Consider the following 11209-nt stretch of genomic DNA (forward strand, 5'->3'; position numbering starts at 1 on the left):
AAGGCCGGGAATTAATTCAGTTAGACATTTAAGCAGCTCACTTGTTCTTCGTATTTAACTTTAGCATAGTTTTTACAGCAAGGATATTTTCAAACAGATGCTTTAATACTATAACAAGGGCATAACTCAGTTCATGGTAAGTGGTTTTATACAGAACTGTAAACCCACAAGAGATAAACATGGCAGTCCAGACACAGCAAAAAACAATAATAAAAAAAATCCTCCCACATTATCATTAAGGTGAAGTACACCACTGCTAACCATAAAATCGCCCATCAGCCACTACTTTCTGCCGTCTTGGAATCCACAGTAACAACTGACCTGCTCCCTTGGAATATTTATAGTTAAGGATCAAATAAACACACTCATTAACATTTACATGTGAAATGTGGGTTTCCATGCGAAACTGGGCGTGGATTTTCCTGTGTGTTTCGTCATTTACACGAGTAAATGAGATTTACCCTATCCCTCTCTTTGGCCGTTGTTTTCGGCCACAAACCTGATTTACCAGAGTAATTCTCCCAAACGTGCACGTGCATCACCATTTCACGTGTAAATTGGCCCGCATGAAAACCACATGATTGTTTGATGGGGTCTCCTCTGCAAAGTTATTTTCTCCACAGGTAATAGATTACTAGTGCCAGGGTCTCCAACCCTGGTCCTGGAGCTACTGGGTCTTCTGGTTTTCGTTTCAACCAAGCTCTCAGTTACTTAATTGCACCAATTACTGGCTTAATTAGTCACGATTAACATGTTCCAGATCATTAGCCATTGATGATGTAAAGACACCTAGAAAACAGGATTTGGGCTCTCCAGGACCAGGGTTGGAGATCCCTGTGCTAGTGAGTACAATATGTTCACAAAATGCTAGCTTTGAGAAGTATCAAACATATAACTTTGCAATAAACACACAAATACCCCAGTGATAAAGTTTAATTTGTGCATTTTAATTCTGGGCCTGCTCCCTACCAGTTATCTGTGTGCACTTATAAAAGCAACTGATTAAAGGCATCAGGCACAGGTTTGTTGATTAAAGGTTTTCAATTGAGAAGTAGCTTACCTGGTGAGCAAACAACTGTTTTTCTTGGTGACCCCACAAAGTAGCACCCTAGTGACACCACTGGCACTTGTCCTTTTTTCACTGTCATAATGTCTCATGAAAGCTCCAGATTCTAATACATTCTGAGAATGTCCTAATCAAGTTTTACCACAATTAGATAAAGATTCTCAACTGTGCAGTAGCTATATGCAAAACTTACAGGCACATCCAGAGTAAAGGTTACAAATTTACAAATGCTTCCTGTTTCAGATGGTTTTGATTTTTTATATGACACTGACACACAGTACATACAGTAAGAGCATAGTACACTTACAGCAGCAGATGCCACTCTTATTTTATTCCCCTTATCTTCCAGGTCAGATTCAGATTCAACATTTAAGGCATCCTCATCATCCTCGTCATCCTCATCGACCGTCACTCCATCAGGAAGGACAAAGTCTGCATCACTGGTCACATCATCAGAGTCCTCATCTGTGTTCCTCTTCTTCCTCCTCCCTCTCCCGCGTTTCACTGGCATACTGGATTCTGTGTCCTCGTGGGCAGTGGTGTTCTCTGGTGCCTGAGGAGTCTGGTCAGAGTATCCCATCTCTTCAGCAAAGGACTGGAGGTATTTCATAGCCCTAAAATGACAATTTAAAAAAAAAATTGCGAGGGAGCCAATACTCCCCCCTCTCCGCCTATTTGAAAAGCCCAAATAGTACTACAGGTTCAAAGGTAAATGAGCAGATCCTGGTTTAATTCCTTCACCTCTGGCCTTTTTCCGTGTCTCACTTTAAAAAAAAAAAAAAACACTAGTGCATACTGCCATTAATCTGGACAAAACAAGGTAATTAAATCAGCGGAAGGAAAATCTGGTCCTGGAGTCCCATTCCATTACAGGTTTAATATGCATAGGCACTCGGCCAATTGAGCGCCGCCCCCTGGAAGCTCCCGTCCTCAGTCGGCAAAGGAATAGCCTGGACTCGAACTCGCGACGTCCAGACTATAGAGTGCATCCTGCACTCCACGTGGAGCGCCTTTACTGGATGCGCCACTCGGGAGCCCCCATGAAAAGCTTTTTTTACATTGTTAATGTATAATTGTATTACTTTTCTTTAACAATATGAAATACTAAACTGAAATCACAAGCCCTTTTCTAAGTGTTACGTTTGAAATGTGTAATACTATAATTAACTCATTGTTGAAATGACTGTTGCATAATAAAATGGTATTCGCTTTGCTGTTGAATAGTTGACGAATCAACAGTTTTCTGTGGATTCGTAGCACAAACTGTGAATTAATCAACAGTATATCTGCCCAGCACTCCCCTTCTATTCTCTTCAAAGCCACACAGTCACTTTTAGTTAGAAGAGTCATACAATGAATCAATCAAAAGATCTAGGGTAACAAATCCCCGCCACAGCTGTAATTCAAAATCTGAGCTATCAGTATGATGAAAAGGTCGATGATCAAGACAAAGATCAACAGTATGTAGTGAATAGTATAGAATAAGAATTTATGAAATGTTTAATCATAATCTGATAACCAATTTTCCAGATATATGTAAAAATGTACGTGTGACATACAGATGGATGGGCAGGGGCGTAGTGCTATATTTAGAAGTGAGGGATCACTATTATCTACCCTCACCCCCCACCCTGCTGTCCCCGTTTCCCCATAGACTCAACAGAACCGCAGTTTATCACTCTACGGTAGTTACATAACTATAAATGGCGAATCACAATGGTGAATGTGTAGTGAGTTCCATCTCTAACTTTAGCTAAGAAATGCACAGTAATATCACTCTGTTTGAGTGGGGGACTACCATGCAAAATAACATCACTCCACATAAAATTATACACGACCTTCATAAAAGTTATTAACTTACATAAAAAATATGGATTAAATCGGATGGTTTGGTTGAATGAGATTGACGTTTTAAAACAGAAGTGCATCCGTTTGCAACTTACTCATTATTCTAGACAAGGCACGCTATATTCAAACTTTTTCATTATTTATCTCTCAAGGGTTTCTTACGGTTATTGTATTCTTTGCTTATTTGTATGGGTTATACATAGGGCTTCTGATTTTCGGTTTTAACCGATAAAACCCGATACAACACCCCCGATAGAAAATAAATGAAATTGGTGGCTAGCCAATAAACACCGGAAAAAACTGTGGAAATAGTTAATCAATTCACGTTGATTTTACCCTTTTTCTATTAAAAAATAAAACCTACAAAAATAATACATACATTTCCCAGTGCTGCTAAGCCATGTCCCGCCTTCCTGACTTGCATCTATCATTCATTCGTTCTCAATACTTTAAACCCGCCCCAACTACTGAGTGACAGCACATTCCTACATTTCTATTGGAGACTCCGCTTGAGAGATTTAAAACGAGATTACAATCAGGATAGAGGCTTGTTAACAGGATTTAAAGCTGTATTACAGTTAAAATACTGAGGATTTATAACAGAATTGTGTCAAAATGTACAAAAATACATACACACAAAAACCCCTGAAGAATGTGCCCGTGACGATAGGGATTTCGTTGTGGAAGACAGCAAAGGAAAGAAGGTACAATTTAAATGTGCAAGTACTGTCCAGTTACTACTATACATATTTTGACAGAAAAAAAAAAAAAAGCTCAAGCATTTTGGAAAGTAACCGAAAACACTAACTTCATACAGTATATCAAAAATGAATGCCCAGAAAAAAAAAAGATTTACATAAAACTCGAAAATAGCTCAAAATAAGCACCGAAAAATACAATTACTAAAACCAGAAAAACAGAAGCCCTAGTTACACATGTATATCCATCTCCATATATTAATAAGAGCAAAACAGTTAAATATTATACACTTTAAGTACGGAAGTGGTGCCCTCCCTGCCCAAGAAGTGAGGGGTCGGCGCGCCCTGCCAACCCCGCAGCACTTCACCCCTGTGGATGGGTGTACGGCCAGACAGACAGTGCCACTATCCCCTCACTCAGTAACGTTAAGACCAAGTTTCGTGACAACTGGATAAATGTTTTCCCATGACATCGCTGTTGACAGGGATTTGATCGCCTGCGGGGGTTAATAACGCTCCATCAACACATGTTAAAACCACGTGATTGCCATTCAATTAATTTACAATCACATATTAAAACCATGTGATTGCCATTCAATTCATTTACAATCACATTTTCAAAATAGGTGATTGCCATTCAATTAATTTACAATTACATATTAAAACCAGGTGATTGACATTCAATTCATCTACAAGCACGTTTTCAAAATATGATGGTCACGCATTATTATCCCGCACACATAGGGACGAAAGGGAAGGCTGAATCTTACGCTTTAGCAGCTCTTCTCTTCGGTCGTCCTCCCAGGGTCATCTCTTTTTCATCAATGACCTCCTCTTCAAGCTGCTTTGGGACTGGCTCTGGCGTTTCTGGCAGTCCCTGTTCAAGCCGCATCGCCAACAGCTCAGCTTTTGATTTCCTTCCTCTCTTCTTATAGACCTTTGGCGGCTGTGGAGTTTGGGCCTCGCCGTTCTCTGTCCCTTCTTCACTCAGTGTGGGCATCTTCTGTGGTACAGGGTTCTTTCTGGGTCTGCCTTTTTTCTTTGCAGTGGGGGTGACTGGTGCGACATTTTCATCAGTGCTTGATGCATCAGGGAACAAGGGGCTTTCTCCTGCATGAACTACAAATTAAACAGGAGTGAGACTTCCAGAACTACAGTACTGTGCAAAAGTTTTAGGCAGGTGTGAAAAATGCTGTAAAGTAAGAATGCTTTCAAAAATAGACATGTTAATAGTTTATATTTATCAATTAACAAAATGCAAAGTGAGTGAACAGAAGAACAATCCACATTAAATCAATATTTGGTGTGACCACCCTTTGCCTTCAAAACAGCATCAATTCTTCTAGGTACACTTGCACACAGTTTTTGAAGGAACTCGGCAGGTAGGTTGGTCCAAACATCTTGGAGAACTAACCACAGTTCTTCTGTGGATTTAGGCAGCCTCAGTTGCTTCTCTCTCTTCATGTAATCCCAGACAGACTCGATGATGTTGAGATCAGGGCTCTGTGGGGGCCATACCATCACTTCCAGGACTCCTTGTTCTTCTTTACGCTGAAGATAGTTCTTAATGACTTTCGCTGTATGTTTGGGGTCGTTGTCATGCTGCAGAATAAATTTGGGGCCAATCAGATGCCTCCCTGATGGTACTGCATGATGGATAAGTATCTGCCTGTACGTCTCAGCATTGAGGAGACCATTAATTCTGACCAAATCCCCAACTCCATTTGCAGAAATGCAGCCCCAAACTTGCAAGGAACCTCCACCATGCTTCACTGTTGCCTGCAGACACTCATTCGTCTACTGCTCTCCAGACCTTCGTCGAACAAACTGCCTTCTGCCACAGCCAAATATTTCAAATTTTGACTCATCAGTCCAGAGCACCTGCTGCCATTTTTCTGCACCCCAGTTCCTGTGTTTTCGTGCATAGTTGAGTCGCTTGGCCTTGTTTCCACATCGGAGGTATGGCTTTTTGGCCGCAAGTCTTCCATGAAGGCCACTTCTAACCAGACTTCTCCGGACAGTAGATGGGTGTACCAGGGTCCCACTGTTTTCTGCCAATTCTGAGCTGATGGCACTGCTGGACATCTTCCGATTGCGAAGGGAAGTAAGCATGATGTGTCTTTCATCTGCTGCAGTAAGTTTCCTTGGCCGACCACTGCGTCTACGGTCCTCAACGTTGCCCGTTTCTTTGTGCTTCTTCAAAAGAGCTTGGACAGCACATCTGGAAACCCCTGTCTGCCTTGAAATTTCTGCCTGGGAGAGACCTTGCTGATGCAGTATAACTACCTTGTGTCTTGTTGCTGTGCTCAGTCTTGCCATGGTGTATGACTTTTGACAGTAAACTGTCTTCAGCAACCTCACCTTGTTAGCTGAGTTTGGCTGTTCCTCACCCAGTTTTATTCCTCCTACACAGCTGTTTCTGTTTCAGTTAATGATTGTGTTTCAACCTACATATTGAATTGATGATCATTAGCACCTGTTTGGTATAATTGTTTAATCCTACACCTGACTATATGCCTACAAAATCCCTGACTTTGTGCAAGTGTACCTAGAAGAATTGATGCTGTTTTGAAGGCAAAGGGTGGTCACACCAAATATGGATTTGATTTAGATTTTTCTTCTGTTCACTCACTTTGCATTTAGTTAATTCATAAATATAATCTATTAACATGTCTATTTTTGAAAGCATTCTTACTTTACAGCATTTTTTCACACCTGCCTAAAACTTTTGCACAGTACTGTATGTTCCCCACATAAGTCAGCAATAAATCAGAAAACAATTTAACTATTAAAAGGCCAATAATTATAAAGGATTTTTTTTTTTGTAACATTTCTTAAATTCACACACTTAATTCCCAAGTTCCACCTGTTTTGTACTGGTTTTACATACATCTCTATTTTTAATAGTGAATTTAGAAAAAAAACATACTAAAACATTTCTGATAAAAGAGAATGTGAAAACACTTAATACTTACAAGCAGTATCCTCCTTTTTGTTTTGTTGATGTGTTGGGGTGCCAAAAGGAGAATCAGTGGATCTACTGGTCTCCCCATAACTTCCCGTGCCGTTCTCTGCTAGCTTCTCTATCAATGTATTATCCTCAGCCATCTTCTCATTCCTTTGGGTTTCTGACACCACTTCTTTAGATTCTGCTGAGGCTGAACCAGCCCCTCCTATTAGTGAAGAACTGTCACTCTGCTTTGGCCCCTCTATGGTGGTCTGCCCAGCATGCTGAGCTTCAGGCTGTCTCTGGGAATGTGGTTCTGAAGGCAAACCCATAGCGTCACTTTCCTGCTTGCAGTCCTTTTGGACCGTATTTGCCATCAATGTCCCTGGCCCCTTCCTTCACCAATTAGTGTTACTCCTCAAGGATAAATTGTCAACATTAGATCTGAAACAAATAAAGACATTTCAACCTCAGAAAACAGTCAACTGTAGCTCTTACTGTTGCTAAGCAGTAAGACACTGAATAAACTGCATCTGGTTAGCCTATTTAACCAACTATTTGTATAACCCATGCTAATTCCTGATGCAGAGGATCTTACTGCTGTTTTATGTCATATTATATATATATATTTATTTATTGTAACCTCGAGAAGTGGCGGGAATCTCGGAGGACCCCCATGATGGACAGGTGGCAAGGACGCTGATTGAGCGGAGGGGAAAGGCTGCCAAGAGGTCTCCTCCAACCGGGTCTGAGAAGCGAGAGGGGGCGGGCCTGGATATAAGAGCGGCGGGAATGACGCGAGGCAGGGGAGAGAGAGACGACAGCCGAATTGATAGGAGTGAGGAGATAGTAAGAGAGCAAGAGAACCACCCACTATTATTACCGTCAGCAGTGAGACGGGCCCCGACTGCAGCTGTGCCATTAACCCCCCCCCCCTCCCCCGGGAACCTTGCTGAAGGAAGTGAGAGGAAAAAATGGAGGGAACGGACAATCTGTCGGGACAAGGGAGCGACTGACAGAGGGAAGGAGCTGGACTGGAGTCTGAGTGACGAGCCAGAGGAGCTATAGCTGTGGGGCAGCATGTGTGTGTGTGTCTTGACCCCCCCCCCCCCCAATACTTCTGCCTACCCTGTGCTCTTTCACTCCTCTATTCTTTATTCTAAATAAATACGGGCTGACCTCACCCAATCACCACGATCACAGAGTAGTGGTTAGAGCTCTGGACTCCTGACCATAGGGTCGTGGGTTCAATCCCAGGTGGGGGAGACTGCTACTGTACCCTTGAGCAAGGTACTTTACCTAGATTGCTCCCGTAAAAAACCCAACTGTATAAATGGGTAATTGTTTGTAAAAACAATGTGGTATCTAGTAACAATTGTAAGTCGTCCTGGATAAGGGCATCTGCTAAGAAATAAATAATAATAATAATAATAATAAATGCAGGTACCCTGGCACGCACTTGTTGGACTGTAGCCTGGTGAGCAAGTCCTGTACAGACTTGAGGCTGGCAGGTGAGAGTGTAGCATGCACGGGGGGGGGGTGGCAGCAGCAGGGCTGGTAGGTGACATAATCACACACGAAGACATAAGCCTGATATATACGCTCCTTGTAAAGGAGCTGGCTCTTTTGTACAGCGGTATCAGCACTATGCTTTAGTGCGAGAGGTCCCGGGTTCGCGCCTGCCCTCCGCCTGTGTGTGGATTGCCTCGCCTGTGTGATGAGCCTGCCTGCGGGAACTGAGGTTCTCTACATCTGGTCAGGAGTCCAGAGCCCTAACCACTACTCCACACTGCCGCCCCCACTCTGACACCAGTGTAACATTTTCGAATTCTGGCCTTATGGACTCAGACGGAGGCAGTGATTGCAGTGAATGGGTGAGGTCAGCCCGTATTTATTTAGAATAAAGGATAGAGGGGTGAAAGAGCAGAGGGTAGGCAGAAGTATGGGGGGGGGGGGGGGGATCAAGACACGCACACACACACACTGCCCTGCAGCTGTAGCTCCTCTGGCTTGTCACTCGGACTCGTCCAACTCCTTCCCTCTGTCAGTTGCTCCCTTGTCCCGACAGGTTGTCCGTTCCCTCCCTCTTTTCCTCTTGCTTCCTTCCGCAAGGTTCCCGGGGGGTTAAAGGCACAGCTGCAGTCGGGGGCCGTCTCACGGCTGACTGTAATACACATACATATATGTATATATAGATAGATATATACACACACATTATATATATATATATATATATATATATATATATATATATATATACACACACACACACACACACACACACACACACACACACACACACACATATACACATTATATATATATATATACACACACACACACACACACACATATACACTATATATATATATATATATATATATATATATATATATATATATATATACACATACATATACACACACACACACACACACAATTGTTTTTGGGGAGATGAAAAGTTTCAAACCAAGTGTCAAATGTCAGAACTGAACAAACTGTCAAGAAAAAACAAAAAAAATATCTGTTGGTCATACCGAGGCAGTAAAAACAGCAGGTCAATAAACAATTTTGCAAAAACCATACTGGTATTTTTTTTTGCCTATAAAATGTTAAGTACTAAAAAACAAAAATAAATACAAATAAAAGTGTCCACAATAATCTGTATGCATACATCCTTTTGGATTAGAGGCAGTAATCATAAGGAATGATCACTCCCAATGTTAATTAAATTGGTTCTATCTTAACCCAAGTAGTTACATACCAGTTTCATAGCATTAAGTTGTTATCCTGAAAATTAACTACACATGATTTTAAAATAAAAGGATTGCAAAACGTTCCATGATATCACTAAGCAACTATACCAGATCCAGGCAAGTAGCCTGCAGTGTTAAGTTAAACTATCACAGTTGAATTCTGACAGCAAGACTAGGAAACGGCAAAGCTCGGGAAAAAAAGGTTTGGACATTTAATTATGTGCTCAAAATATGTATTACAAATTACAACACTTATACATATAGGGAAACGTTATTTAAGGTAAAAGTGTCGCCTTTCGTGCACACCACGTGAATAGCAAGTTACAAATGAACATAAATACCCTGTGAAAGCTACAAAATAACCCAATGGAAAACGACATTCGCTTTTTTTTTCAATTTACATATGTTCAGCGTGGTGTTTCACAAAACAATAAATGTAACATAAAATATTGTGGTAACTTATGGTTTCGGAACATGATTTTAAACTATTTTACGACCTGAATTGTATTAAGTTAAACTAGTGCCACAATTAAATACAAATAAAATAAAAACAGTAACAATTAGAGCGTGTGTATATTAACGTGGTAGAGTAATACCGTGTTAGATGTTGTACAGTTTCGCCACCACAAAAGACCTCCGTAAATAATGAGGCCTTTCCTTGCCGATGTACGATAGCTCAGTCTTATTCTACTGCTGTATGCTGAAAACTCTTTATGTAAAAACAGGGCAACACGTTTCGAAACCCGTCTCCATGTTAGGCATTTCATAGACCTCCGCGCCATTTCATTTGTTCCAATAAAATATATACCTGCATTTGTACCACAACCTTCAAGTTACTATTACATTACCAGCCTGATAAAACATACCTGCAACAACTGAGATATTCCAGTGATTAAAGGGAAATTGAAAACATTTTAATTGAATCTAACATGCTGCTTGTTATAGGCGAGTGTCCATATGTGTTTTGATTCCGGAGTCCTTGGTTGGTGGAGTTCACTCTACTCTCTGTTGCCCCCTGTGGGCGGAGGGAAGACAACTACGTAACAATCGTTTGTAATTCACTAACTTACCACAGGTAGGGTCTATTGAGAGAAAAATGACACCATTCGCCGGTTATAACAGCAGTTTTTTTAACCAGTTTACCGGTAGACCCATATAAAATATTTTAGGTCTCCTCCCATGTTCAAGTCTGTTTCCTGTCACAATACATTGTACAAGTCTGCAGGTATGGTTTGCTAAAGTTTACTTTTCAGTGGTATTTCTCTGCCAATGTTTCCATTCCATAAAAATCTGGGAGATTGTCTTCATGGGCATATTGGACGACAAGGTGGTTGCATAAGCACAAATTCCTTTTCCGATCATCTGTGCATAAGCACAAATTCCTTTTCCGATCATCTGTACATAAGCACAGATCCCTTTTCCGATCATCTGAGCATAAGCACAGATTCCTTTTCCGATCATCTGTACATAAGCACAGATCCCTTTTCCGATCATCTGTACATAAGCACAGATCCCTTTTCCGATCATCTGAGCATAAGCACAGATTCCTTTTCTGATCATCTGAGCATAAGCACAGATTCCTTTTCTGATCATCTGAGCATAAGCACAGATTCCTTTTCCGATCATCTGTGCATAAGAACAGATTCCTTTTCCGATCCTTCTGCTTTCACATGATTGTTGCTGAATAGTTGCACACAACTCTCACAAGTCTCAGATAGGTATATCACATGACCAGTCACATGACTTTGCATTCAGTCCAGACCAGTTTATCTATTTGGCCAGTAAGTATATTTATGACATAATGAAATGTGGTGGGTTTGTCCGTCAACATAAGTTTGTTTCAATATAAATTCTGTCAATTAAAAAGTGTTACTAAAAAATTAATTGTAGAACA

General features: G+C 41.1%; 1 protein-coding gene across 3 annotated transcripts in view; it reads right to left on the reverse strand.

Moving 5' to 3' along the window:
* The window catches only part of LOC117402342 (general transcription factor 3C polypeptide 2-like), a 45287-nt gene extending 34960 nt beyond the window's left edge, over positions 1–10327 (reverse strand). Inside the window, exons 1-4 of one of the 3 annotated variants that reach the window (XM_059023672.1) lie at positions 9912–10124; positions 6588–7003; positions 4383–4731; positions 1374–1680 (exon numbers count right to left, since the gene is read on the reverse strand). In XM_059023672.1, the coding sequence (XP_058879655.1) occupies positions 1374–1680; positions 4383–4731; positions 6588–6936 (1005 nt within the window). In that variant the 5' untranslated portion in view covers positions 6937–7003; positions 9912–10124. Of the gene's footprint in view, positions 1–1373; positions 1681–4382; positions 4732–6587; positions 7004–7202; positions 7477–9911; positions 10125–10181 lie in introns of those variants that run through there. The other 2 variants (XM_034003394.3, XM_034003393.3) reach the window with 2 other exon arrangements.
* Positions 10328–11209: the final 882 nt, after the last annotated feature.

The sequence above is a fragment of the Acipenser ruthenus genome, chromosome 5, assembly GCF_902713425.1.
Source record: "Acipenser ruthenus chromosome 5, fAciRut3.2 maternal haplotype, whole genome shotgun sequence".
Lineage (NCBI taxonomy): Eukaryota > Metazoa > Chordata > Actinopteri > Acipenseriformes > Acipenseridae > Acipenser > Acipenser ruthenus.